Source organism: Gamsiella multidivaricata, assembly GCF_025024155.1.
Source record: "Gamsiella multidivaricata strain RSA 2152 chromosome Unknown BC939scaffold_7, whole genome shotgun sequence".
Lineage (NCBI taxonomy): Eukaryota > Fungi > Mortierellomycota > Mortierellomycetes > Mortierellales > Mortierellaceae > Gamsiella > Gamsiella multidivaricata.
This window is the reverse complement of record NW_026251715.1, coordinates 60,796-87,926: the sequence shown is the minus strand read 5'-3', so window position 1 is coordinate 87,926 and position 27,131 is coordinate 60,796. Positions and strand designations below refer to the sequence as shown.

General features: G+C 49.3%; 7 protein-coding genes across 7 annotated transcripts; 5 read left to right on the top strand and 2 right to left on the bottom strand.

The window, feature by feature from the left end:
* Window positions 1–1,538: 1,538 nt before the first annotated feature.
* Window positions 1,539–5,424, bottom strand: BC939DRAFT_473594 (uncharacterized protein; the record flags this gene model as incomplete). Its single annotated transcript, XM_051558362.1, has 4 exons — window positions 1,539–3,848; window positions 3,946–4,313; window positions 4,404–4,715; window positions 4,857–5,424. The coding sequence occupies 4 exons, from the start codon at window positions 5,422–5,424 to the stop codon at window positions 1,539–1,541; spliced, it is 3,558 nt and encodes a 1,185-aa protein (XP_051416152.1).
* Window positions 5,425–6,413: 989 nt separating this feature from the next.
* On the top strand, window positions 6,414–8,880 carry BC939DRAFT_473593 (cofactor of BRCA1-domain-containing protein; the record flags this gene model as incomplete). Its single annotated transcript, XM_051558361.1, has 9 exons — window positions 6,414–6,601; window positions 6,678–6,822; window positions 6,915–7,075; window positions 7,185–7,389; window positions 7,440–7,576; window positions 7,658–7,760; window positions 7,854–8,114; window positions 8,212–8,649; window positions 8,749–8,880. The coding sequence occupies 9 exons, from the start codon at window positions 6,414–6,416 to the stop codon at window positions 8,878–8,880; spliced, it is 1,770 nt and encodes a 589-aa protein (XP_051416151.1).
* A 242-nt stretch (window positions 8,881–9,122) lies between these two features.
* Window positions 9,123–10,117, bottom strand: BC939DRAFT_279533 (uncharacterized protein). Its single transcript, XM_051551197.1, has one exon. The coding sequence runs from the start codon at window positions 9,939–9,941 to the stop codon at window positions 9,222–9,224; it is 720 nt and encodes a 239-aa protein (XP_051416150.1). The 5' UTR covers window positions 9,942–10,117; the 3' UTR covers window positions 9,123–9,221.
* Window positions 10,118–10,521: 404 nt separating this feature from the next.
* BC939DRAFT_439090 (uncharacterized protein) lies at window positions 10,522–15,344 on the top strand. The gene is made up of 3 exons (XM_051553924.1): window positions 10,522–11,001; window positions 11,227–11,833; window positions 12,054–15,344. The coding sequence occupies exons 1-3, from the start codon at window positions 10,683–10,685 to the stop codon at window positions 15,295–15,297; spliced, it is 4,170 nt and encodes a 1,389-aa protein (XP_051416149.1). The 5' UTR covers window positions 10,522–10,682; the 3' UTR covers window positions 15,298–15,344.
* Window positions 15,345–15,382: 38 nt separating this feature from the next.
* BC939DRAFT_439089 (uncharacterized protein) lies at window positions 15,383–19,089 on the top strand. Its single transcript, XM_051553923.1, has 2 exons — window positions 15,383–15,848; window positions 15,943–19,089. The coding sequence occupies exons 1-2, from the start codon at window positions 15,451–15,453 to the stop codon at window positions 19,061–19,063; spliced, it is 3,519 nt and encodes a 1,172-aa protein (XP_051416148.1). The 5' UTR covers window positions 15,383–15,450; the 3' UTR covers window positions 19,064–19,089.
* Window positions 19,090–19,738: 649 nt separating this feature from the next.
* On the top strand, window positions 19,739–20,707 carry BC939DRAFT_439087 (uncharacterized protein). The gene has a single exon (XM_051553922.1). It carries the CDS (start codon window positions 19,950–19,952, stop codon window positions 20,505–20,507), a length of 558 nt encoding a protein of 185 aa, XP_051416147.1. The 5' UTR covers window positions 19,739–19,949; the 3' UTR covers window positions 20,508–20,707.
* Window positions 20,708–20,946: 239 nt separating this feature from the next.
* On the top strand, window positions 20,947–25,658 carry BC939DRAFT_525570 (armadillo-type protein). Its single transcript, XM_051561323.1, has 12 exons — window positions 20,947–21,107; window positions 21,258–21,345; window positions 21,449–22,015; window positions 22,122–22,243; window positions 22,329–22,486; window positions 22,572–23,376; window positions 23,468–23,571; window positions 23,663–23,792; window positions 23,881–23,944; window positions 24,039–24,105; window positions 24,209–24,392; window positions 24,490–25,658. The coding sequence occupies exons 1-12, from the start codon at window positions 21,054–21,056 to the stop codon at window positions 25,540–25,542; spliced, it is 3,396 nt and encodes a 1,131-aa protein (XP_051416146.1). The 5' UTR covers window positions 20,947–21,053; the 3' UTR covers window positions 25,543–25,658.
* The last annotated feature ends 1,473 nt before the right edge of the window (window positions 25,659–27,131 follow it).

The window sequence follows — 27,131 nt, the reverse complement described above, 5'->3', positions numbered from 1 at the left end:
ATTGAATCCCATATTTTCTGTTTCCTAGGACTAGTCTATGGATGACCAAAGAAAATAATAAAGAGCATCGACGCGGCATGCCATATGCCATGGACGCAAACTGTAGCCTCCAGCCCTACTCAACATGACCAACCAGATGGGGCTCTCATTCGCCAGTAGGCCCTGGGATCTAACCCTAGCCAATCATAGGGATCAGCATCCTCGGCTCCGGCTCTAGAACAGGGAAACACTAGCCAAATGGTCATACCACGTTGCTAGCCTAGACTAGCGTTTTTGGATGCGCGCGCCAGACGGGGAGTACAAGACTGTGGTTGGTTGGATGCATTGACTCAGGGCACAAATAGGATACGAGGTTTGGTCTCCCACAATCACCTTTCCGAAGTATGGGTAACACAATTATGCAATGCATGCCCAGGTTACCTTGAATCGAGCCAAAGGTACGCTGATACAGGTACGTTTCTATTGAGAAGGAAAAAGGTAAAATATCAAAGGAACCGTTTTGTTCACTGCGATAAAGATATCAAAAAGCAAGGAGGCTGGAGGAGCAGGCGCGGACCATAAAAAAAGATAGTTGGTGCGTGGGAAGTAAGGCACCGCCTTTGTCCTGCATTCTGTCTGCATAGTACCCGGTCGGTCTAGAACAAACACATGCCTAGAGTAAATGATGGCCGATTACACCCTTCCTTGTTCGGCACCTGCATCCAAAGAAGAGTACTGACACCGGATAGGACGTGTATGCCTGCAATTCTAGAGAACGCAAAAGAAACGCGTAGATAAAATTACTTGACAGGTCCCTGGACAGAGACAGAGCCGCAAACAATGCTACATACTTATTCTCAAGAATGCTTTCATGAATGGATGTCGTGGCCCATTCTATTCTTTTTTATTTTTTGTTCCTGTTAAGCCTATCAAACACTACAAAAGAAATAATGGTGGGCTCTTCTGTCTTACGACATGCAGGGACACTCTCCTCCCCGAAGATGCCTCGTCAGCCAATGATCCCATCCGATCGCCTCCATTTGGACGCACAAAACCAAGTACGGTAGGAGCCAAACGCGTATCGGAACCAGCCCCGCCGCCACCATAGCCAATGAACACGCACACGCCGATTGTGGTCTTTCTCCCTTTCTGACAATGTCGCAAGGCCAGAAGAACCCAAGGACCGACATGATTGGGGGATGAGAGCCCCCTCTCTCGCGCGCGAACCATGCTTCCCCTTTCGGCCCAAGCGCATATTTAGCTAATTGCAATAATCTGTGCAGACAAACAACAAAACTGGCCCAAGAGAGAAGACAGTCCAACATCCGTGGCCTTCATGGGAACGCGTAAATTGCTTCCATAGCGCGCGTGTTCTGCATCCATGTAATCACACTAATAAGACGCTGCAAAGAAGGAGTTGTTATCGATGTCTTCCCTGCACATGGCTTCGTGTCTTTCTCTTCATATTTGATCATTACTTATATTTCATGCTGGTTGACAAGTTAACTAAAATTACAGTAAGTGCTCTACAACAACCTATCTTTCTGTCTCATGTGTCGTTACGCATAGTCGCCTCGGCCCTTGCCGCGTAGAGTCGCCAGACGCGCCTCAATCTCCCGCTCACGCCTCCTCAGTTGTTCCTGCATCCTGTGCTCTTCATCCACCTGCTGAGGATTCAATTCTGCATGGTTCAGATCCACATCATCATCAAAGTGAGGTATCAAGTCCGGATTCCGCACCTCGTCAAACGGTCCGATACTGATGTCCGAGCGAGCGGGGCCACCTAGGGGCGGACGAGTGCCACTGCTGTTATCGTCTCCTTCCCCTGTATAAAGATCGTTCGAGGATTCGTTTCTGGTGCGATGCTGTGGCCCTGACACGGAGCTAGCCCTCGAGGCTGTTCGAGACTTCGAAAGGTTCGTAGGCTCATCAAAGATGGTCATCAGAACCGATGATGGTCTCGAATGCTGTGCAGATCCTGTAGGAGAGTGCATCGCACTGCTTTGTCCAGACCGCGGATGGTTTGAGAAGAGTGACCTCGATCTGCTGTTGGATGCGTGAACTGTGAGCTGACGGCCATTATCTTCGTTTTCCATCAGTTGTGTGGGTCCTGAAGTCGGAGTCATAGGACGCTGGAAGTCGATGTTAGATCTTGCCTCAAGTCCAGCCTCGAGTTCGCTCTTTGAGCCTGACTGTGGGACTCCGTAGGCATGAAGACCATAGCCTGCGCCGGCACCGCCTCCGAGGAACAAGTTATCGGGAATATTTGATGCAGATGATGTTTCTTCATTGTTCAGGGGCAGCGTTGGTTCGTGGACAAGGGTAATTGGCGTGATTGGTCCTTGAACCGGGGGTTGCGACGTTGTTCTTGATACAGCGGCGCCGTGTGAAACATCCTGCCCAGCTCGGAACCGCGCCTCCTCGCTTGCATCCATGATGCCTGGCTCGTCTGTCAACGGGATCGGAATCTCGTCTGGCGCTATCTCTCCCCGCTGGTGTCGCCGCTCCTCGCGCGTAAGACCCAGTCTGCCCTTATCATCTCCTTCGACCCTCTTGGAATGCTGCGAGGGATCACCTGAATGTTCCCACAGCGGATTGATGACCCTGGTGACATCGTTACTTTGCCTTGGCCGTGTCTGGTCTGCGCTGATGCTCGCACCTAAGTGTTCCTCTGATGGCCTGTGCGTAATGCTAAAATCCGGTCCTTCCAACGTGCCTGCATCCTCTGCCAACCAACGATGAATGTCGTTCTGCGATGGCCCCAACCTCTGTTGGTTTGCAGACTGGTCCCAACTTTTAGAACGCACACGAGCTACAGACTCTCCCTGTGGTGCAGGTCGACTGTTGCTACCTTGCCATGGGGAGCTCTCGCCCGCTCCGGATTGCTGGTTGTTCTGTCTGAAAACGTCCATGCATGAAGGAATATACCCTGAGCCACTTTCTCTCCGACCATCGAATCCAGGTTCAGTTCTTAGAGCATCACCCCCAGGCCAGCCAGTCGCACCATCGACTGTTCGATTCGGCCTGGCAAACCTGATGAGTCGCTGATTTCCAGTCTGAGCGGTGTTCAGTGGTTGCATGCTTCTAGTGCCGTACAATGTTTCATTTTCGATGAGATTTTGTTGATCCCTTAAGCTACTTCCACGATGAATGCCGCTGCGGTCGCTCCGGCCGATTGTGCCATAGTAACCCACGGTGTCATAGGTATAGGCGGGTTGATCGCTAGTCGTATCGGCACCACCTGGTCCAGAGATGCTATCCCGCGTATCGCCTGGTCGAATGGTCTTTTGATGTGGCATTCCCTTAGTGTCCACGAATCGGATCGTGGTCGGTAATGAGTGGGTTGCATAGTACTCTGCCTGCAGCATTTGCTTTCGTTCCTTGGCCGAGACTGTGAGGATCCGACCTGTTGAGCCCTTTCGTCTATTTCGGTTTCGCTGCATAGTTGACTGCGTCGACTGCTCTCCATCGAAACTACCGTCGTCGCCGAGATTTGGCATCGTGCTTCCGAGATGACTAATGTTGCTGATAGGTTTACCCGCCTCGTCAAGCTGGATGTCGGCGCTGGACCCTTGCTGCTGCAACTGATGTTGATGGTGCAGCCACTTCAGACCCTCCAGACCAAGGATTCCGCTGCGCGTCGTCAGAGGCGCATTCGGATCCTCGTTGCGTTCCCATCCATACATATCATCGTCGTCCTCGTCCTGATCGTCGACGAGATGGATCTGAGTAGCCATCGACTCTGATGACAATGAGAGAATGTACGCAAATACCGCAAGTCCTACAAAGACATAGACATTCCAGAATTCAATCGCCCCTGGTTCCGTGGGCACGTAGTCCCCAAATCCAATCGTGGTCAGCGTTACAAACTATCGTCGGAATAAAAGCGCGCGCTGATTAGTAGAGGCAAATACAGGGCTCTGCTACTTATTGTCCATAGATAAGAACAACGAAAGTGAGATTTACGCAAAAGTAGAGCGACTCGAGATAGGTCCATGGCTCGAATGCGCAAAAGACGCCGGCTCCACCAAACCACATCACAATCCAAATACAGACCATCCTGAACATCATCTTGCGCTTCACCATCATCTTGACGCGCCGCTCCTCCTCGAAACGAGCCTCTGGAAATGAAATGTCCTTGGCAGACATTCGTGTCTGCACCCTTGTGATGTGTGCAGGTTTTGAGAAACGGTCGACGAGTCGCCATTGGAACTGCTCGATGACAGCATTGCGAAGGGATACGACGAAAAATCCGAGAGAGCTGATGCCAAAGAGTCCATAAATGAAAAAGATGATCTGGCCGGCTGGCGTTTTGGGGCTCAAGTTTCCGTATCCTGAGTAGCATGATGGGCAAATGATAAATTATTTTAATACATCATTCAACTGATAGACCACAAAGAGATAGTAGAGAACAGTGGTCTTACCAATAGTGGCAAAGGACACAATGCAGAAGTTGACGGCCTCGTCAAAGGTCCAGTCTTCGAGCGACGAGTAGATGGCGGCTCCAACGATAATGACTGTGGTCATGACAAAGGACGAAATGATGAGGGCCTTGAGGGTTGCAGACAAGCCTGCAGAGGGAAACCCACGCCACCAGTCGACGGTCAGCATGATAGCGACAATAGACGCGAAGATGCTGGTGATTACACAGGCAAGAAACCCATGAGAGAACTGGCTCCCAGGCGGAAGCTTGTGCGTGCTGAGAAAGGATATCAATGCTGCGATGCAGAAGGCGGCTAAGGCACGCATGTGTATTGATGTAGTACAAAATAGTTGGTAAATTGTCCGCTGCGTTAGGAAACCTGCAGATTAATTTGTTTTGCTCTGCAGCATTCCTATGAAATGAATTACGAAAATATTAGAACGGCATGCATTACCTTCCAGATACGCAGTGACGACAGAGATCCGTCGCAGCCATGGCAGCTTGTCCAAGATCCGCAGGGTAACTCCCAAACAACTCAGCATCGTCATCGCAATTGCGCAGGCCAGAAACACCTTTTCGAGGCTGCCGATCTCAGCCATGTGGTTCGCATCACTGGGTGCATTCTTATCGCGATTCACAATCCAGGCCGGGTCTGCCAAACATCGCACAACTGTCAGAACCGTATATGCCTGTAATGTTGCAATGGCAAGATAGGGCCCGACCTTTTCGAGCCGAGGCTGAGGCAATGACACTGTGATCGTAGGGCGGTTCATGGAGTTCAACCGGTGGGGAAGCGAATTGCCACTGGTGTCATTTGGGGGGCGATTATTGTCGTCATTAGCACCATTGTGGTGGCCGTGGTAACTATTGATGATAGCATGGTTTTGGTCGTTGCTCAGGCTGATCCTGGGCGAGACGTTGTTGCTTTGAGTATGCCCATTGACGCCTTGAGACTTTGGACGTGTGGTGCTGGGTGGACGCTTGATGTTGATCTGAAGGTCGGGTGGAGGTGGATTCCACATTGTTGTGAGGCAACGGCTTTTCTGAACTTAGTAAGAGCAAAAGGGGAAGAAAAAAAAAAGCGCCAGGTTGTTTGTCGGCTGTTACAGTGGGTGTCTTCTTGGACGCACAGTGGCCTGCAGAGTAACGTCGACAGATTCCAGCATAGATGGAGACTATGTCAATGGCTCTCTGCTTCCTGCTTTCTGCTTTCTGTTGTGCCTTGCGGCTAGAAGGGAGCGGATGGAATGGAGGAACAGCAGGCCCGATGGATTCTGCAGAATCGAAACTAAGATGAGATGCGTGATGACCAAGCGAACTGATGAGTGGTGCGGTGTGATGCGTGAAGGAGGGTTGATTCTGAGGTTGTGTGGGAGTTGAGGGAAGGAGGAGTAGAGGAAGAAACAAATGGCTATTAAAACGTTGTTCACACAGCTATACCCGCCATTTGAGCCCTGCGATATCAAGATCCGATCCCCCACCTGGTTTCCCATCCCACTGCCCTCCTTTTTATTCTTGTAATGCAATATCGGGTACCAACTGATACAAGATACGTGTAGCACAGCTACATTGCGGAGCCTCCTAGAACTCTTCCCTCAGACCAGACAGTGCCATCGCCGAGGGATTCATTCGGACGCTCGAATGACGCGTATCACGTGCGAGCCCACATATGGACCGTGGGCGATGTTTGCTTCAAGCACTCGACCTCAACTTCGACACCACATTGGACACGCATCTCTCTCGAGGATCTTAGGACCGACCGACACAACACAAACAGCATCACCATGGATGAACAACGTCTAATAGGACCCCGTGCGGGGGAAAAGATCCGCGAAATGATGGTCAAGCAGAAGCCCGCGCTTGCGATCAGACAGATTCAGGAGAGAACGGGTTTGAATCATAGCAAACCGACAACAACACGTCTTTTCTTGTTATTTCTGTTCATTTTCGCTGCTATTTATACTGCTGGATGCTTTTTCACTCAACCGGTTGCCCCGCATGGGTTTATATTATGGAGATTTCGTATGACTTTGTTCGCACTTTTGTGCGTTGTATTTTTTTACTTCCAGGAATCGATGCCCTCTATCCATTGCTTGACCAGAGCGGCAAATCAAGATACGAGATCCATTCGAGCTGTATGAGAGCGCTAAAAGCAAAGCTCTTGCAAAGACTGGAGACGGTGCAAATGGACAACGCAAAGTATGTCGTGGCTGTGCACCATTCATGAATAAGGATTGAGACATGATTGTTCTTACTCGTTTCATCTTTGTATTAGGTTCGACTCTGCACTTGAACAAATGCTGCCATACATTGACGTGGAGGGCCTTCAGGAGCTCCCACTAACTCTCCTTGGTCGATTTCCGGACAGAATGACGAAGGACATCATTGATAAAATTGGCGGGAATGAGGCACTGTTCAAGGTATGAGCATTGACCTTGAATGAGGTTGCGGGACGCCATTATTGTTGCGCCGCTCTTAGATGACTTAAAGCGAATTTTGCGACATGAAATAGATAGCGCCAAAGGAAGTACAGCGCAGGATATGGCTTTCAAATTCAGTCAAATTCAGGGACGATGTCATTCCCATTGTTCAGGCTTATCGGACAGATCCAGAGGTCATTCGCATGGCAAAGGAGATGAGCATCGACCAGCCAACCAAAGTCATCACTCAGAGGTACATACTCGCTTTTGTTATTATTCGGCGCCTTCGCTTTTCAGTCTCAGTGCGTGCGGTAGCTGACGGATATTGGGGCTCGTCTTGTGTCATCCCTTTTCTACTATAGGCGCAACCATCCCAGTATTAAGCAACTACTGGACATCCTTGGCGGGAATTTGGAGTTGTACAACCAATTCGGCTCATATTTACGATCACTCTTTATTCGATCCAACGAGGCCGTCTACTGCACGTTACGTTTCGATCTCTTGATGGCGATGCACGAGGAGAATGTCGGATCTGTAGGTTCAAGGTTTACTGTTGTTTCCGCTCAAGTAAGGCTTCTGGTTCCAATAATGATATTAATTTGCTCTGCATGCTATAGATTACGAAAGTCGATCCGTGTCACGAGTTGGTCTGGAATCTGGATGCTTGTAACAGGACGCTGTCCATGGATGAGAGGCGCGTGGATAATATTCGCAAATTCTTTGACAAGGTCAATCGAGACGATCCAGTTCACGGGTAAGCACTACAGGAAGGATTACCCTGTCTGTGTCTCTGAACCATTGATTCTAATCAGTGGTACCTGTTCCCTGTGCACAGAGATATCGCAATGATCTTGAATGATCCGTTCACCTCTAACATGATTACATCTCGGCTGCTTGTGCTGTTGAACGAAGCGACTCAAAACGGAAGAATCCCCCAGGTACGACGTGTGAGCTCGTCTATTGCTTTTGAAGCGAGGATAAAGACGCGCCACATAACAAAATTTGCTTCTATCTTTCTGCATTTCCAATAGTCGGACCCAACCCTAACGTGGACTGCAACAATGCTCAACCTTGGCGCACACGCAAGGCGGATTATTCAAAACCAAAAGTTCAGGATTCCCAAGGTGGAGGCGAATGTTTCGGACAAATTCATGACCACATTATCAAATTGCATTCTGGACGACACGCTCGGTATGCTGAAGCAGGATGTGGACGAAAATGTGGAGTACGAAGAGGTTGAGTTCACAGAGGACAACCTGGTGGCACTCGATGACAGCGAGGTCGCAAGAAAGGTAACGCAAATGCTATATCTGGTCTGTGGCGATGTATTGCCTAATCGTTGAAGAGATGTCTAACAGCAAGTGGTTGTCAATTTCTGCGCAATTATAGATCTTGTGCCATTATATTCTCGACAAGTTATCGAGTCTAGACATCCATGCACTCGCAAGAACACTACCAACAATCGTCAACAGTCTGAAGCGAAACTCGCCATACGATTACCAATCTTCTCCCGCAGACAGCCTCCATGTCACCTATCAGTCCTTTTTCCACTCTTTTCTAGGAATGCTACTCCGTCAAACACAGCTAACTCGCTTCTTGATGGCCCGCAAGTGGCAGACAGTCATCATGAACGAATTTCTTGTGCCTGCGGCTGCAGTTGACGTCTCTGTTCACGGGCAGGCAATCGAATTCCTGTTAGAAGCATTTAGGCTGGTTGCATCGTCCGGCAGAGCTGGCTCTATTGGCGATGCATTCTTGAATATGGGGCGTTGGCTGGAGACGCTCTGTATGAACCGTCCCATTGCCAATATTACTCAGGAAAAAGACGTACGTTTCCTCGTTTTGCTCAGGTTTAACTTGACAATCGCTCGTTCTTTTTGCATGCGTATTTTGCTGATGTATTCCTTGTTTCCCGTTGCTGTATAGTATGAGCTGCGTGAGACGTATGCCAAGATCGTTGCGGATGTAGCGATGCTTAGCGGGGGACGATACAAGATGAAGCCAGAGGACATTACGAATGTCCTGGCGTACGTGCAGGCATGTGAACAGCTGTATTGACTATACTTGATCTAAGAGCCTCCTTGAAATGTTGTGACTGTATGCTAACAGGAGAACTGGCAACTAATGGTGGCATTTTGGTGTCCTATCACATATAGCCCGTATGGGACCGTCAGGATAACCAGATGGACACTTCGGCTTGAACACGAAGAAGAAGCAAAGGAAGGAGTAGCTTTGAAACGGTCGCATGTACTTTTACAGTCTTCATCCATCTCCACAGACAGCGCACAGGCACTACATTTTTATACTGAGCAAACTACACTTCAGACTCATGTCTATCATAAATGCTTGTATTGTGTAGTTTGATGAGCGTTGGTGTATGAAATGAGAGTGTTGAGCGATTATAGCCTGCTAAAGAACAGCAGAACAGTCAACACGGTGGAAGCTACCATCAAACTCGCAGACTGCATGAGATGATCCCACATGCCACTTCCAGCTTTACTCGATACCCGTGTACCATTGGCAGTCTCGTGGCAGACCATCTTGAAGGCCTTAACCCCTTGGTTTGTGACATTGTAGAACTGAGGCCTCAAATATGACAGCTGCCTTGTGGATCGGAAGCAGGTACTACACTGCTGTAGTGCGTCGATCTCGACATAGTTGTTCTGACAGAAGCAACCGTAAAACGGCAAGAGTTGGACAATCATAGTCAGGTTGACACCGGTTGGAGGGAGGTGGGAGGAGCAGTTTTGAACCGTATAGTATTCCTTCTGACATGCCACGCAAGCATCTGAGGTGGAGAAGATGGGGTTGGGTGTCGTAGTGATTGATGGTGCTGGTGCTGGATTAGATGCAGAAGCAGGTGCTGGAGTAGGTGCTGGAGTGGCAGTCGAATTTGAAATACTGAACGATCTCGAAGAGGCAGCAAGCGAGGGAGTAAATGGTTCAGGAGCGACTGCGGGTTCTGGTAATGGTGAGGCTTCTGGTGATGGTGTGTCTGAGGGATCAGTTGAGTCGTCCTCCTGCGCAAAAGCCATGCTGGGTGCAAAAAACAATAGCACGGACAACAGGAAGATGAGGACCCACATATTGCGGGTGGCCGTTGGGCGAAGTGCGACCATGGCGGGCAGGATTAGCGGGAAAGGAAGGTGGAGGTTGGAAGAGGGTTATGATCGACGGAAAGACGACTGAATGGGAACGATGTTTGGGGTAGCCGAACAAGAAGAAGCAAAAAGGATCGACAGACCTTGGTCGCCATGTACGCAGCAAAAGAAGGCTGGTTATTGCGACTGGATGAAGGGGCCATGGCGCTTGCTTGTGTATTATTAGGACGATCGACTCCTATCGAGATATTCTATGCGCGTTTCAATTGACGCAGGAGTATGGTGTTCTCTACAGGAAAAAGAAAGATAAGCGCGTTCCAGATGAGACCGGCCTGCTTCTGCAGCCTGGTTCTGTAGGCAGCGACTACACGTTCAAACTGCGTGTGGTGTGGATGAAGCTTGTTCCCGCGCAGGCGCGTGTGATTTTGTCTCCAAATGGTTGCACAAAGACAACAGCCAACGACAGCGTGCGTTGGTGGCGCACAGGCCGGGCAGAGAATCCTCTCCAATGGCCCGCAATGAGAAGCAGTCCTGGGGGGGTTTTTTTTTTCTTGTTCCATGCAAGTGGTTACTTTTACCCTAACTCTTTTTCTTTCTTTCCTTACTTCTTTCTATCTCTCTCCTACCCCACGTCCCCCTCCTCTCCCCCACGTCCCCCTCCCCTTTCTTCTCCTCTTGCCTTGCACCATGCACCCGCTGCAGGCCTAACCAACCAGAAATACATCCAAGGACCAAGACTGGCACGATCTCTCACTCAATATGCCCGTCCCTACCCCACCCCGCACACCCCTTCTTGCACACCCCAACAATAACAGCAGTAGCAGTAGCATTAGCAGCAGCATAAGCAACAACGCCTGCAGTAGTTCCTATTCCTCTCCCTGTCTTTCCCCTCGCCTCGCTATCTCCTCGTCAACAGTTGCTCCGTTGTTCAATTCGCACTCTTCGCATTCTCCGCACGCCTCGTATTCTGCCGACGAGTATCTTTTTCGATCGCACCATAATAGTACATTTCCGCCCGACCAAAAAGACCTCATCCCTGACGCACTTGTATCCGACCCCTCATCCCCTGTGTCCAAAGGTAAGAATAGGGTATCTGACAAAGATATGCTCTGGTGATGCTCTGGTTGCTTTTGTTTGCTGTTGTTTACTTTTTTTAGTCTTCCATGCGCTTACGCACAATGTGTGTATGTGGTCTGCCAGCACTTCCTTGTCTACGAAGGGGCGCGATAAAAAATAGCGCAGAAAAAAAAATGCTGCTCCTTCAAAAATGTCTAACCATCCTCTTCTCCATATCCTTTCTCAGTCACCATGCCAACTCCAAATACTATCTTCGGCGCATTACAGCCATCGGGTCTCTTCCCCGCGACTTCCACGACCTCTGGAATAGATCTGCGTTCTGTTGGTGACCATAGGGCAAGCACGCACACCCAACAGGACCATTTACAGCAGAGTCAACCCCTCCGTCAATATCCACAGCAGCAGTCTCAGACCTATTCGCCAAGTCACCACAACCATGGCCATCATAGCCGTAGCCATAGCCATAGCCATGGCCATGCGGGCACCCAATCTGGTCCTGACCCAGCAGTGATGGAGTTCATATCGAAGATCGGTCAAATTATTGTTAAAGCCAGGACAGTCTCACCGATGGTTTCCTTCGACCATGCGCCCTTGACGGGAACAGGATCGGCTGTCTCTCATAGTTTTGGCTGCTGCAACAATTCTTCAATACCGCAGGAACAGAACCTGGGAACGGTCCTTCAGGATATAGATCTATGGCGCAATAGCACTCCTGTGCATGTCAACATCCTGCACAGTGCTCAGCATGTGTTGCTGGAGCGATGGGTCATATCGTATACACCTGCGACTGTGCTGGCATCAAGCCCAATATCCTCAACAGATGATTCACCAAGGTAACGCACAGCAATCGGATGGATTACAGGGTCGCTCGGATATAGGAAGAGATGAGCCTTTTGTATTGTTCTGAGTCGTACTGCCCACGAGTTTAGTGGCCATGAGACATGATCAAAAATAAGGTCTATCTCGCGTGATCTATGAGTGAGCGTCTTTTCGCTAATCTCCCCCATCTTTTCCTCCTTTTCGCGCATGTGTTTATCTTACCACTCATCGCAGGGGTGCCAAGAGTCCATACGCCGGGTACCTCTCTCCCAGGACCAAGCATCTCCAAACCACATCCGCTCGTTCACCCTCTGGATCTACATCCGCATCTTCATCAGCTGCGCCCAAGGATACGACAGATCTTGTCCTCCTATTGCAGTCTTTATATACCCAGATCAGATCGCTACCTCTCCAGAACTGCTTGACATCGTTTGAAGACAAGATAAAGTTGACCAAGGCTGACCTTGCCTATTCCGTCACTTCGGCTCACGAGGATATCACCCAGTCTCACCAGGATAGGACACCACACATTCAACCTCAGAATGATGTCGAGAATGCAGCCATCAAGAATCCTTCGGAGACAGTCTACAATGCTTTTGTCTCTTCACTAAAGTCGACATTACCCTTGGAATTCGTACAGGCAGCATCTCTTAAGGTCATCAATTTCGAGGCATCACACGTGCAGTGGGGATGTGTACGAGTAACAGGAATGTACGACGAATCCGTTGGCGGGAGGATTGCGCCTGAGAACTTTCAGGACTCGATTATAGTCCAAAAGAAGCGGCATCATCGAAGTAAAGGGTCTAGCTTGAGCCATAGCTCTGACGCTGCCGCTGCCGCCAAGGCTACTAGGCGACAGCAAAAGGACACGGGATCATGGACATCTCTCTCTCAGCCAGTTAAGGCGGATACATCGACGGAGTGCGCTGAAGGATCAGCATCAGCGCTGCCACCAAAGTCATCATCTTGCAAGGCTGCGGAGCAAATATCTGGCCCGAAAAGCGAAACCACTTCAGTTCAACCTTCGCACTCAACCTTCTCTCAACAGGCGAACCAAGCTGACTTGTCAGCCTCAAGTTCAGGGGACCAACTGCATGCTCGACTCCAATCTTTGAAGAAGAGCAATGAGCGTATATTTTTTTCGCTCTCGCCTTCAATCGCCCAACCAACCCCCACTGCACCTGAGGGAACCAAAGACCAGCGTTACATAAGCGTTTTGCAGGAGTCTCTGCTACCAAAGCACGGTACTAATACACAGAATAATGTGCCGAACGAGGAGAGGATCCAGGAGTATAAGTTCCCATCAATACCGTCACCTCCATTATCTATTCCACAGCCGAGAAAGTCAATTGCAAGCGACATACCCAGCCATTCGGTTTCCCTTCCAGTTTCAGATTTGGAAAGAATGCCGACAAAAGTGGGCTACGCTCCGCCCCATCATCAGCAACATCCTACCGCCCTCCAACATAGCCCGCCCTTTGTACAACAACAGAGTCATCATGTCCACTCCCCGTTTTCGACATCGCCTCTGGCACATGTGATCACCCGAAGGAGATCTTCACGACTTTCGATCGTCATGACTTGCAACGATGACTCACCAGACCCCACAAGGCAGCAAAGCCCATTGGCAGAAACTGCAACTACGGATGAACATGGCCACAACCAATTGCTAGATGACGACTCAGAGGATGCATCTTCTTATGGAGCCTCAAGCCAGTTCAGCCGGCGTGGATCTCTACAGGATCAGAAACGTCTGAGCCTCTCAGAAGCCCAGCAAAGCAGACCACCTCTCGCACCCTCCCCTACCCGCCCGACATTTCTCCGCAGGAGCTCGTTGAATCCGACATCTTTCTCCCATGGCGACCTGTTTGGTTCGCTCGTTGGATCATATGAGGAATCAATCTTGTCAGGAAGAATGTCGACGCTGCCGTCAAAACCATTAATATTCACAGCACAAATTGGTGTTTTGGCCAATCAGGACTACAAGGATTGTCCACCCAAGCTACGATGTCCCAAGCATGTTCAGTTAGAGTTTCCTGCCGTATTTTATGACTATGATAGCTCATCTAGTCACCATGGGCATCACCACAACTCTCACCACTCGATCGCTCACTCTCTGTCGCACCAGCAGTACCTTCACCATTACTACTCGACTCAGTCGTTCCAATCGAAGAGCGTTCACACGTTCGGCCATCACGCCTCCACCAGTCCTTCGCACCACCAACCACTTGGGTCTTTTGCGAGCTCGCCAGCCCTGAGCTCATATTTTTCGTCGAGTGCCAACATGACAAGTTCCTATGGATCGGGACCGAGTTCCGTCTCGCATAACTTTGCGTATACTTCCCCTGCAACTCACGATGATCCAATACTGCCATATGTCGGCAACTTGGATCTGGACAGCGGATTCCGAGGATCACGGCGTTTCGCTCGGATGCCTGGCGGTATGCGTATTCCTCTTCGTGGTCAGGTTCAAGTGATGATCAAAAATCCTAACAAGACCGTGGTTAAGGTATTCTTGGTACCCTATGATTTTACGGACATGCCACCTGGCACCAAGACCTTCCTCCGTCAAAAGTACTACTCTACAGGCCCTGGAGTCGGACCAGTGACATCGAACCAAAACAGCAACGGGACTCTGCGCTATGCAATTCATTTACAGTTCTGCTGTCCTGCGCCCGGATATGTGTATTTATACCGCAGCATTCGAGTCGTCTTTGCTAATCGAGTCCCCGACGGCAAAGAGTCCTTACGAGTCGTCTTGGAAGGTCTCGGACTTGGATCGAGGACGATCGAGAACCTTGGGACCACGAACAAGGTTCTCTCTACACTAGACACCGTCCCCAGCGATCCGACACAGACGGGATCAAAAAAATTGGAGGAGCGATATGTCAAAATGCGCAAAGGTGAAGTGTCATTCTGTGCAAGTAAGCGAAAAATGGAACAGAATGGCTCTATAAACCTATTCATGGATAGCGACCCATTGATGTCTATGGCAGGAGGACTCGGTCTTGGACTGGATAAGGACTATGTTAATGCGTCGCGCCCCCATGACTTCTATGAACCGTCTTTGGCGTATCAGCACCGACAGCAATTGAACTTTGATGGACAGCCATACAACGACTACCGGCGCGAAAATATGAATCTTCAGGACATGGTTATTGATCGGGACATTGGACGAGGTGCATCGAGTCCGTTTCATAAGACTCCAATCCCCAGACGGGCAGGGACCTCTGAACCTCTCAGCCCGACCACGGATAGAGTCGTTGCAGGGCTGAACGACGATGAGGGCGCCGATGATTACAGGCGGATCCAGTCAAGTGTACTGATCGGGCACACGCCTGCAATCAAATCCCCTGGTGTCACCCCTAAGGCTGGTAGCAGTTCGTCCTCGAGCGGTGTGTCTCCATCCTTGTCGACACCATACGATTCCAAGGAATCGTCTTTTTATTTCAAGTCTGGCCCTATGGGCATACTATGAGCACCAAATTAAACCAAAAATAAAAGCGGTCAATAAATAGTGTATTGTATTTTTCCACGCGTAGAGTCCCCTTTCAAAGCCATACAGTTCTCCTTGCACCATCGCCTGTTCTCGCAGCGTTGATCATCGCACTCTCAGCGTCCACACATCTCCATGGTATTCAGGACACCGCGTCAGGGACAGGCACAGACCGCAGCCGGCGAAGGGCCACCAGCATCACGGCCAGCCCAATCCGCATCACGGCTCAACCAAGCCAACAGTGCAACGGCCTCAAGGGAGAGCCTGGTCAAGGAACGGAAGCCAAGTACACGTCTGGCCAAGTTGCTTCTCTGGGTGTTTTTGATTCATGTCGGCGCTATCTATCTGTTCACACGCGGCTTCCTCCTGTCGCGATCAGTCTTGGATTCCAAGAGTGAATGCAACAACACGAACGTAGACGAATCCGTATTCAGTCACCACGGAAGGGGACGATCTCAGGAACAACCCGAGTGCTGGTATCCTCAGCAATACAAAAAGGCCGTTATCATTGTCATCGACGCCTTGCGGTTCGAGTATGTTAGTTCTCTACATTTTTCAATGTAGGATGTGTGCAGTCTATCATGGGCGTCCATTGACCGCTGTTTTATGCGTTCGATCCAATTACAGTTTCGTAGTGCCCCATACTGACCTACCAAGTAACGAAGAGGAGCCATACTACCTCAACAAGCTGCCAGTCATCCACGATCTTCTCGAGAAGCAGCCTGACAACACCCTTGTCTTTCAATTCGTCGCAGATCCACCTACAACGACTTTGCAACGCCTCAAAGCTCTTACCACGGGCACTCTCCCCACCATCATTGATGCAGGGTCCAACTTTGCGTCCTCCGCACTCAAAGAGGACAATTGGCTGTCGCAGTTCGAGGCATCCAGAGGCCAGGATCGGATATTGTTCATGGGCGACGACACTTGGACAGGATTGTTTCCCAATGTCTTGACACTCAACAACTCACACGCGTTCCCTTCCCTGGATACCCACGATCTGGATACACTAGATAATGGAGTCATTAAGGCTTTGGGACCAGCACTTAAGGATATCTCGAAATGGGACCTTTTGATTGCACATTTTCTCGGAGTCGATCACTGCGGCCACACCTTTGGACCTAACGATCCTCATATGGAGAGCAAGCTGGCACAAATGAACGAGCAGCTGGAGCAGGTTATCAAGAGCGTTTCGGACGACACCTTGGTCGTGATCATGGGCGACCACGGCATGAACGGACACGGTGACCACGGCGGAGATAGCGACGACGAGATTGAGGCAGGACTGGTGATCTATTCCAAGAGGAAGCTGCTAAACCGCAACCTGCTGGACCGACTTTCTTTGGGCGACATGTTGCAGTACACTAAACCCACCGGAGGAAATGTCTATAGGACAGTGACTCAAATCGACCTAGTTCCCACGTTGTCGCTTTTGTTGGGCCTCCCCATCCCCTTCAACAATTTGGGATCCGTGATTCCGGAACTATTCCTGTCCGCCAAAAACCCGGATCAGGCTATCAGGGACCTTTTGAGGGCTATGCGGTTAAATGCGGCCCAGGTGTCGACGTATTTCCAGTCTTATATGGATCTTCATCCGACCTCCGATATTGCGTTGGCGATGCAAATGGAGTTTGGTGAACTCTTTGAGCACGCAGAGCGGTTCATGCAGGAGATTGGACAGGGTCGTCGTCTACAGAACACGGAGAACCTTGTCAAGGCGCTAAGGTTTTATTCCGACTACCTTCGTACGTCACTGAGCTCCTGCAAGAGAATCTGGGCGCACTTTGATGTGCCTCTCATGGCAGCTGGTGGAGGAGTTTTGCTGGCGAGTTGTCTATGCTTGTTATTGCACATTACCCTCTTTCGGTCGGTGGGTATGCCTCCCAACCTGGAGCGGTTCTTGGCTGCTGGGACGCTCTTGGGAATCACATCGGCGCGGTACTTGAGGCCACTGTTTTTCAAGTTTCAGTTCATCCAGGACTCGTCTGTGGGGCTCGTTGACATTATGGTTTTTTGTATGTCGGTGTTTTCGATCGTGGGATTTATGCTAAGCATGGCCATGCATAGCAGGCCGTTCGCGAAACAGGAGAGCTTGAATCCGCTACGAGTGCTTCGCCTTCCTCCGCTTTCCGGTTTCTTGGCTTGCCTTTTTATCTTTGTCAACTGCCTGATCTTTGCGTCAAACTCGTACATTGTTCACGAGAGCACGTTCGTGATCGGATTCCTGCAAACCTTTGGTTTGATTGGACTCCTGTTCTCGCTGCGCGTCCCTGACAAGGTGGCTAGGACCAAGGCTGTAGTTTTGACTCTCTCCTTCATGGTAATGACAAGAGCACTGTCTGCATCGACAGTATGCCGCGAGGAACAAGGGAATCTCTGCTCCCCTACATACTATGCTTCTGCGCAACAGTCTGTTCCTTCGCAGTGGTCGCTGGTCATGCTGGTTGCAAGCGGAGTCATCACACCCTACCTGATCCGGCGTTTGTTCAACGGCACAAAGTCCATGAACGGGATCGCACTGATATGGATTGACTATGGCCTTCGTATCGGGATCATTCTGGGGACACTGTATGCCGTTTTGGACTTTGAGGGATCGAAGGCGGATGGTGTCAGGAACGCGAATGTGGGCAACACGTTTGAGCCATTGATGGCTGGAATGAATCAGGGAGGACAGTACATGTGGGCGAAAACGACACTGGTGCGTATCGCATTCGGGTTTGCGCTGGCTGTGGGCCCTGCTGCCTGGTGGACGAGCCCTCTCTGCATGGACATACAGACCGTGGATGTATCCCTGGAGAACAGCAGTACCAACAGTGGCACCAATAACACATCAGCTCGACGAAACAATCATTCGACTGCCTCTACGGCCGCTCAACAAACACAGCGTAAGGTTTATATCCTCGGCTACGCCAACGCATTCGGGGCCAGCTACTATGTGGCGCTGACGATGGTGTTTCTGGTTGTGATCCTGACGCAGAAACCTCTAGGGACGATTGTGCTCTCGATCGGCTTGGCTCAGATCTCTTGTCTGGTGGAGTTGGTCGATATCTGGAGGGATGCGGATTTCGCAGTGTGGCAGCAGGAAATTGTAGAGCGGATCCAGGCCGAGACCGCAGCCCTGACAACTCAATTCGAGGAAGAAGACGAAGGCACGAAGGGTATCTCTGAGGCAGCGGCATCTGCATCGGCGGAGAATATTGCAGCGGTTGCTCTATCTAAACATCGCCAGGCACCCACACTGAACCTGCTCCTGCCCACGGTTGTGTTGTCGTTGATGGGCAACTTGTTCTTCTTTGCGACCGGTCATCAAGCAACACTGTCCTCGATCCAATGGTCCTCCGCATTCATCGGTGTTCCAACACTCAACTATTTCTTCTCGCCGCTGCTGGTGATTCTCAACACACTGGGACCGTTCATCCTCTGCGCGGCAGCGTTGCCTTTGGTTGTGCTGTGGAAATTCCTACCAAAGGCGGATAAACTGGGCAAGCTGGTGCTCTTCCCGGACCTGACACGGTTATGTTTGATGATGATGATGCACCAGTCTCTGGTGTTGGTGGCCAACATGTGTTTCACTGGAGGCATGTTCAGAAGGCATTTGATGGTGTGGAAGGTGTTTGCGCCGAGGTTCATGCTCCAGGCGAGTGCACTGTTGAGCATGGATCTGGTCCTGGTGACGGTCGCGGTGCTTGCGATCCTGGCGCGGGTCGTGAAGGAGGTCGGGCAGGTTCTCTCAATACGTATTGTTTAGACTCTCTTTGTATTCTAATATTCTTTTCCTTCGATTCTATGTTCGATGTTTTATTTTTTTGTGGGCATCATACCCACGTGGTGTCCATGGTTTACAAGCCTTGGTTTATTTTCTGCTGCAACGGCTGACCTGCTGCTTTATTGTCACTATGCCTCGTGTACTATCTCAGAGCTGCTCTTCCCATCTGCTCGTTTTTATTATATTTGTTTGTTTTCCACATTGAGACGTTGTGAGGGTGTCTAGATATCGATTGTTGCTCAAACTCATGCTCATATGCATATGTTTTTGAGCGGCGTTGGAGCAGTCAGTCAGCAGTAAAGGCGACGTTGTGATGCGGGGGAGTTGAATCCAAACAGCGGATGGCCTCATGACATGATCATTAGGCCCCATGATGCTCCCCTGAGGAAGGAGGAGCGTGTTTAGAGTGCGTTCCTGAAAGCAGACGGGTGAGACTCACGATGGGACTCGAGTGGCAGACACCAGTCGAGGGCCATGCACGTATGCGATATGGCCGTACAGATGGAAAAAGAACGACCTGGTCCAATCGCATTCGTGGGTAGACCCCGCTCTCTGGCCCGTGCTTCCCGCAATGGGAAAGTGAACGGAAATAGAAACAGGCGTTTCAGGTCAATCAAGTGGAAAAAATATTTTTAGGCCGGGTCTCCCGCAGAGGGACGGACCCTTTTTTGCAAATATAAACCGGCCATCTACATCCATCCAAACAACCACCACCCATTCTTCTTCACCCTCAACCATCACCGCGGGACGACAGCACCTATATCCTTCATCGGCCCACACCTCTCCTGCTCTCACAAGGCCAGAGAACAGCTTGCCCATCCTTCTCCTCCTCCTCCTCGATCTCGCATTCCATCTTCAAGACAACACAATGTCGTTTCTTCTCGACGTCGCCGACCCTTCTATTCACTTTCATGCCCGTCAGTGCTGTCACAGCACCGGTTCAAAATCCTTATCCTCGCTAGATACCAAAGCTGCCTCCCCTGCTGTTCCCTCCTCCCTCCCCTCAATATCTCTCCCTTCCGCTAATAGCACAACCGTGACAGCGGCACATTCCTCCTCAAGCTCGAGCGCAAAACACAGCCTGTTTCCCCATGCTTCGATATCGTCGGCCATGACACCATTAACGCCCAGCCCGACTGCCAACATGTTTTCAACCATGTCCCATATGATCCGCACAGCGTCGTCTTCATCCTCTGTCTCCTTATCATTCTCCGCGAACGCAACGCCAAACTCGTCCCGTCCCAGCACTCCCGAGGCCATCCATGTTTCGGATCCGTTTACGATAAGTCAGACCTCCGCCGGCGGATTGATGCCCGCCGCAAACACGAATACGAATACGGTTCGACGTCCGCTCTCGCCCTGGATGATGCCCTCAGTCTGCGACGATGATCAAATGAACAAACTGGTGTCGTTCCAGCTTTCATAAACAAGTGGAAGAGCCGCCCAGTTTTAGGATGGACTTTTTCTTTTTGGAGCCATTAGGCGAGGCAGCAGGGGTGGAAGGGATATTTGGGCGAAGGGAGATGTCAACTCTTGTCCTTTATTCTTGCTGCATGCACTTTTTGTAATACTAATATATGTAATGATACTAGAATAATAAACACCATAGAATCTGTACAAAAAAAACTATGCTTTTGTAAGATTTTCTGCAGGCAGAGTTCTGAGGATATAGTAGCGACATTGCTGAGAATATTGTATCGTTATCAGAAACCGAAAAAAACAAGATGTCCTATTATGCTTTACCGACCTTGCGTTCTTGAGCCAAAAATGCGTTCAATTTGAGACCTTTTACAGCTTGGGAAAGGAAATTAAAAAAAAGGAGGACTAGTTTTTTGAACGCATTTTTTTTTCGTTATGCTCGTCGTCACAGAAATGGATTTTGATCGTACAAAATTGTAAACCATATGAGCAAAAGATCAGAACGACGGTCTGGTCACAATTTGATCCTTTGCTCACTCGCCATCAGAGGACCATGGACTACCCAACTGTATTGGCCACCATCGAAAAGGCCTGTGTGGAGACGCAGGTAGAGAGACATTCATGCTATCACTTTTTCTCGGAGCCAGATCTGATTGCTGGACGGCTCGTTATGACCAGCTCAGGATTCTTAGAGCATCGTTATTTTGTTCGACTTCGCCCTTTATTCATATTTCAACTGTCGATCCTGCATGAATAGCATCCAGCGACTCGAGAGCAGGCCGAGAAGGTTCTGATTGACTTCAAGCACAGCGCCAACATTGTGCCTGTCTGCCAGTATCTTCTTGGTAAGACCATAATGCCATGTTTTTTCGTTACTGTTAAAGCATGGTGGACGAATGATTGACCACTGTTATTATGCACTTCTTGCATTGTATCTGATTCGTCTAGCCAACTCCAACACGCCGATGGTTCAGTTTCATGCCGCCTCAGGAATCACTGGAGCCATCGTCCGGGAATACGGTTTATACCAGAAGCAGGACATTCATCACTTGCAGGCGTACCTCATCCAGTACAACCTCGAGCATCCCAGACTTGTCTCTTGGGTCGCCAAGCAGATCTACCAAGCCATAGCCGTGATCTCAAAGCGTGGATGGCTCGAGGCTTCGGAAAAGGAGCAGGATGTCGTCTACAACCACATTATCCAACTTCTATCTATGGGCGATCAGGAAAGGAAGATTGGACTTACCTTGGCGCATGCACTCGTGGACGAGTTTTCTAGCAGAGGAAAGGCGAGCAGCGTTGGATTGACATGGGACTTCCATTATAGGACTAAACTTTCATTTGAGGAGCGACACCTCAGGTTGATCTTTGAGGCTGCACTCAAGGTCCTGCACGAGCAACTGCATGATCTGATTTCGATCCCTGGTCAGGAAGTGTCGGGATCTCAGAAGCCGCTGCTTAGTCTTTCGATCTTGCTGCTCGAGTCGATCTTACAATGGGACTTCTCTTCAAACAGTATGCGCTTGTATCGGAGAGAAAATCACATTCCAACACACTTGTAGGAAATCGCATTGAAAGGTTTGAATTAACTCGACTCCTCGATCAATTTCACTTTTTGTAGGTCAACCAGTTCTAGCGGGCACATTTGCAGATGACGAGGACGACTTTACAAGGACTATTGTCTATCCTGCGAGCTGGCGGTCAGTTCTTGTTAACGCCGACGTCCTCTCCATGTTCTTTACTGTAAGTATGTAGCAACATTTGGGTCGTTGCCTATGGAAATCTGCTCATCAATCTTACGAATTTGTCGTATCATTTTTGAGGATAGTTGTTCCCGCTGGTCCAGGACGACAATATTATGACACACCGTGTCCGGCAATGCCTAATTCAGCTTTGCGGTCTTCACGGAGCCATCTTTGTCGCCGAAGAGGCCGCGATCCATCACATTTCCGGAGTGATGAAGGGACTATTGGCCCTTATCAACAAGTATGAATCAATACTACTGGCCGAGTGGGATATATATCGAGTAAAAACATATGTTCTAATTGTACGAATATGTTTGACCTGGTAGTGTGGCATCTTGCTCATCGGACGAGTGCCTGCAGGCAGATTACACGGAAAATATGATTGCTATCACAGAGATGATCCGTCAGTTGCTGTCTTTCCACTCAATCCAAACGATCTGCGCTGTGCCTGAACGTTTTGACTTTTTAAACCAAGTTGCCTTGCTTACCATCCACTGCTTGAACGAGTCAGCCAAGGTTCCTGAGGAGTCTGAGAGTCTTATGGGGGCATTCGATGAACTTCTAGTGACCTGGGTTAAACTGGTGCAGGATTCGCAAGCTGCCATCTCGGATCACAACTCGCCTGCTTTGGTTGCGGACGCCACGAACCTGCTGCAGTTCTTTCACAGTATCAGCTACCGTATCGTGGAGAAATATGTCGATACTAGACTGGAGCTTGCAAAATTCAATGCCCTGGTGGATGAGGAGAGCGATGGATTCCAGGATTGGGAGACTTATGGCGACCAGCTGATTTCGATTGCAGCCTTGGCCAGACTAGATCCTCACAACACGTTACTCCGACTTCAGAGTCTGCTTCACGATCGCATCGAGCGTCTTCAAAACTTTCTCAGAACGACGCACGATGGTAGCCATCCTGATTATGTTACATTCTTGTATGAGCATCTGCACTGGCTGATTGTTATCACAGGATATGTATTTGCGGACAATAACGTCGGAGAGACAGCGCTCGTACCGGACACCCTTAATGAATTCTCGAAGAGCCAGGCCCTGGCGCAGGATCAGCTCGTCAACATTTTCAGCAACCTGATGAGTCTCCTGGACTCTGTTTCACTTGACTCTCACTCCGCGCAGGTACTTGATACTATAGACATTTCTGATTTCGCTTCTATGGCCCATCGTCTCTAACATATCTCGACTTATACCTCCTTCATATGGTCATCAGGCAATATCGTGCAGTCCTCAGGTCGCTCTTTCACTCTTCTGGTTCCTTGAGCGATGGGTAAAGACGTATCTCTTTATCGGTCCAGAAAACTACGCAAGCCTTAGGTAAGCCGTCTGACATGACAAGTATAGCTAAAACAAGGAACAGTGTGAAGTATTGACAAATGAATGCTTATTACTTTCTGAAAATATCTAGCTCCAATCTCTTGCAATCATATGGAGAGGCGTCTCAGGGGGGCAAAGGTAGCTCTATCCTGGAGTTTCTGATCATCAAACTGCGCATCAATTTTATCATGTGGAACGCGGACCCCGATGTCTTGGTCCAGGTATGGCTGCTTATCTGGTTTGTTGCTTTCAAAGCCGCGGACGTGACTAGGCAATGAATGCTAATGTGACACTACGATTCATGAATAGATTATCGCGCTCATGAACACATTCGGACAGAGATCCTCTGTACGAAACGCGCTTCTACAGTCTGGTGAGTGGATGTGAAGTTGGCATGGGCAAAGCGGTCCAGTAGCTGCGCGGAAGCATAATGTGCTAATCTTTCAACTGTACAATTACAACTATAGAACAATTTCCTCCGCTCGTTAGCTTCTTTATCGATCACCTCTCTGTCCTCCCTGAAGTCATCCACAAGTATGTGCTTCTTTTGTTTTTATCATGCAGCGCGTCCTGAACTTTCGCCTGCGAGGTCGCATGAAATACTAATCAAGGCACCTTTGTCATTTGTTATCTTCAGCTCGCTTATTCAGTCGATCACAAATATTATCTCGTACGCCCCTACCGAGCAACTGAACGGACATTACTTCAACCTGATCTCAACGGCTATCGAGACACGCTTTGCGGCTGTTCTACACGACAAGTCATTCCAGAGCAGATACCAAACTCCTGAAGTCATGAGCCAGATCATGAATGGCCTAGAGGTAACGAACCGTGCCCAAACAGGTGCGGCTTTATTTCCCACCAATTCATTCACATGAACATCAATTAATATCTTCTATTCCATCATTCTTCGAATAGATGTTCAATGGACTAGCATTGGCACTGACAGATGTTAATACTCCGATGATCTACAACTTCTGCTCTCGCTTCTTTGAGTCGTTCGTGGATCTGGTGAGGGTCTACAACAACTTTCCCGAGGTCCAAATCCTGGTGCTGAGGCTCTACACCGATTTGATCAGAAACCTCGACTTTATGGTCCTTTCTGCAGACCAAGTCAGTTATTTTCACACCTGCCTCTTAAAACTCTTGCAGACATTCTCGGCAGCAAATCTCGGCAATAAGCGAGCAATCGCTTGGGAGGAAGCAGAGGATGAGCCGTACAGCGACGTTTCGGTTGTATTGGAGATGTTGCTGAGTCTTCTGGAGGTCCGGGGCGTGGACCAGATGCTGGCACATGCGCCTAACGCCGTCGCGCCATCAACCGTCGTCTTTTCCGGCATCAATATTTTGATTCCCATGATCAAGGAGAACATGCTTAAAATCCCAAGGTTGTGCACACTCTATATCCGTCTGATTTCCAGGCTAGTCGAGTCGTACCCAGGAAGCCTTATCGAACTACCGAATGATCTGCTTAACAACCTGATGGCTTCCCTCAAATTCGGCATCGACCACAATATCCTTGAAGTGTCGCACTTGACCTTCCAAGCCATCACAGCATTGGCCCTGTATGCGTGTAATGCTACTTTCCGTAACTCGACAGAATACGTTGCAGGACTAAGAATCCATTTGGATCAGTTCCTGAAGTTGACATTTGAGCAGCTATTGTTTAAGAAGCTGGATATGGAGTTAGTCGATGTGGCGGGCTCGTGCGTGCTGGCACTAGTGTGTGCAAGGCAGGAGGCCTATGGTGGGCTGATCCAGGAGATGCTTGGAGCGAGTGAGACACCCCTGACGCCCGAGTTGCAACAACGGTTATCGGGCTCATTCCAACATCTTTCGGAGGCCTTCCCGACGCAAGATGTTGTTGGACAGAGAGAGTTGACGCCTAGGGATGTTGCCATGACGCCGGCCAGGAGGGAGGTCTTTATGAGGTTCCTAATGGGCGTGCGTGGTGTTTTACGGGTGAAGTAAAGGAAAGAAGGAAGGAAGGAAGGTGGAGCGCCGGTCTTAACTATGGCTCCTCCTGAGTGCTCTTTAATAAATTACTTCCGATAGAATAATGATTGTTTTGACGCGACGAAATTAGCACAGAACGTGTTGTTAAAAAACTCCCTGCTTCTCAAAATGTTTGTACTACAGTGATGTAGCAGTAAAAACGAAGCGAAAATGGGATGGTCTGGTTCACAATACATGCGCCCGTCAAAGGGAAGCTACATCTCTATACTGTGCAAGGCAGCGCCGGTATCGAGTATAAACAAATGAAGTTTGATTTGCTTCTCAAAATGGGCTCGTTTTCGCGCCTTTCAGATTCAGTCGCTCATGCTGAGAAAGCTGTAGCCATCATGACAAAAGTATCGATCTACGACAAAAAACAATAATATCCTGCATCAATGTCGGCAGTACTGTTTATTCTCGCTCCAAAAAAAGAAAAACGTATATTTTTTCCACCTGCGGACTTTTTTTCAGTGTATTCGTCACATCCTTTTTCGCCAAAGTGGTGGTCCTATTCTTCAACAGCTTCGCTATGTCGCCACACCGTGGCCCGAATAACCGAACCAGCTTTGTCGTAGGCGGTTTCTTGACAAGCAAGGTTCTTTTGACGGTCTTTACATCCGGTGTGATATGGCCATGCTGGATCAGGCCCTGCATGGTTCGAAAATCCAGGGCAGAGCGATGTTTTTGTTCTTTGTCCCTCCCAGTTGTTTTTTGATGAACACGTACTCTCGTTGCCTCTTCTGAAGCGAATGCACCGCCTCCCCAAACCACACTGTACCCCAAGAAGTATACCTTGCCAGAGTTAGTTCTGACACATATCGCCTAGTAAGGGGAGGGACGGAGTTGTATGCCTTATTCTAAAGCACAAGACGTTGAACTTGTTCAACAACCAATTTTTTTTATGTGTAGCATATCAACCCCTGCTACTGCGCTTCAAACTCAGGCGGATCCTGGTATGTATACAATATGCCTCGTTCCCACAGCATAGATGCATAGATTGCTGTTAGTTATTGAGGTACAATTGTTGGCTAAATGCGAACCGTTCCAAAACGATACTTTTTGTTCCATTGGAGATGCTGCGGCTGCATTTGATGCGCAGACAGGTACGGACAATGATGATGATAGTGTTGATACTGGTGTGGGTGCACCTCTTTTTGCTGTCAAGTACTTCGCTGTTGCTGTTGACGCTTCGGACACTATTGGTGTCGATGGTGCTGAACCAGATATAGTTGGTGTTGAAGCGAAGGTTCTTGGTGCGGGAGCAGTAGCTAGGGCTAGGGCAGGCTCAGATGCTAACTCCTCGCTAGGAATCCGTTTCGGGCTTGGTAAACTAAACAGATCCAGATCTGACACGCATATCAAAGTAGGATTATTAGATTCAAGTACTTCATCTCTGATCCCCAAGATACAACTCCTTTCATCGAAGGACTCCTGTGCATCCAACCACTCAAAAAGACCCACTTCCGAGTGAGTTTTCTCCCATGTTGCTTACTATTTCTTTTCTGTAATACAATATTGTTACACTGCGACACTGCGTTCTTTGTTTTCGGCCTTTTTTTTTTTTT

Excerpts from the sequence above, each read along its gene's own strand:
- BC939DRAFT_279533 (XM_051551197.1), bottom strand. The coding sequence starts at position 9,941 with ATGGTCGCACTTCGCCCAACGGCCACCCGCAATATGTGGGTCCTCATC.
- BC939DRAFT_439090 (XM_051553924.1), top strand. The coding sequence starts at position 10,683 with ATGCCCGTCCCTACCCCACCCCGCACACCCCTTCTTGCACACCCCAAC. Across the intron at positions 11,002-11,226 it reads CTCATCCCCTGTGTCCAAAG|TCACCATGCCAACTCCAAAT; the intron begins GTAAGAATAGGG and ends ATCCTTTCTCAG. Across the intron at positions 11,834-12,053 it reads TCAACAGATGATTCACCAAG|GGGTGCCAAGAGTCCATACG; the intron begins GTAACGCACAGC and ends CACTCATCGCAG.
- BC939DRAFT_439089 (XM_051553923.1), top strand. The coding sequence starts at position 15,451 with ATGGTATTCAGGACACCGCGTCAGGGACAGGCACAGACCGCAGCCGGC. Across the intron at positions 15,849-15,942 it reads ATCGACGCCTTGCGGTTCGA|TTTCGTAGTGCCCCATACTG; the intron begins GTATGTTAGTTC and ends ATCCAATTACAG.
- BC939DRAFT_439087 (XM_051553922.1), top strand. The coding sequence starts at position 19,950 with ATGTCGTTTCTTCTCGACGTCGCCGACCCTTCTATTCACTTTCATGCC.
- BC939DRAFT_525570 (XM_051561323.1), top strand. The coding sequence starts at position 21,054 with ATGGACTACCCAACTGTATTGGCCACCATCGAAAAGGCCTGTGTGGAG. Across the intron at positions 23,377-23,467 it reads TTGACTCTCACTCCGCGCAG|GCAATATCGTGCAGTCCTCA; the intron begins GTACTTGATACT and ends TATGGTCATCAG. Across the intron at positions 23,793-23,880 it reads ACCCCGATGTCTTGGTCCAG|ATTATCGCGCTCATGAACAC; the intron begins GTATGGCTGCTT and ends ATTCATGAATAG.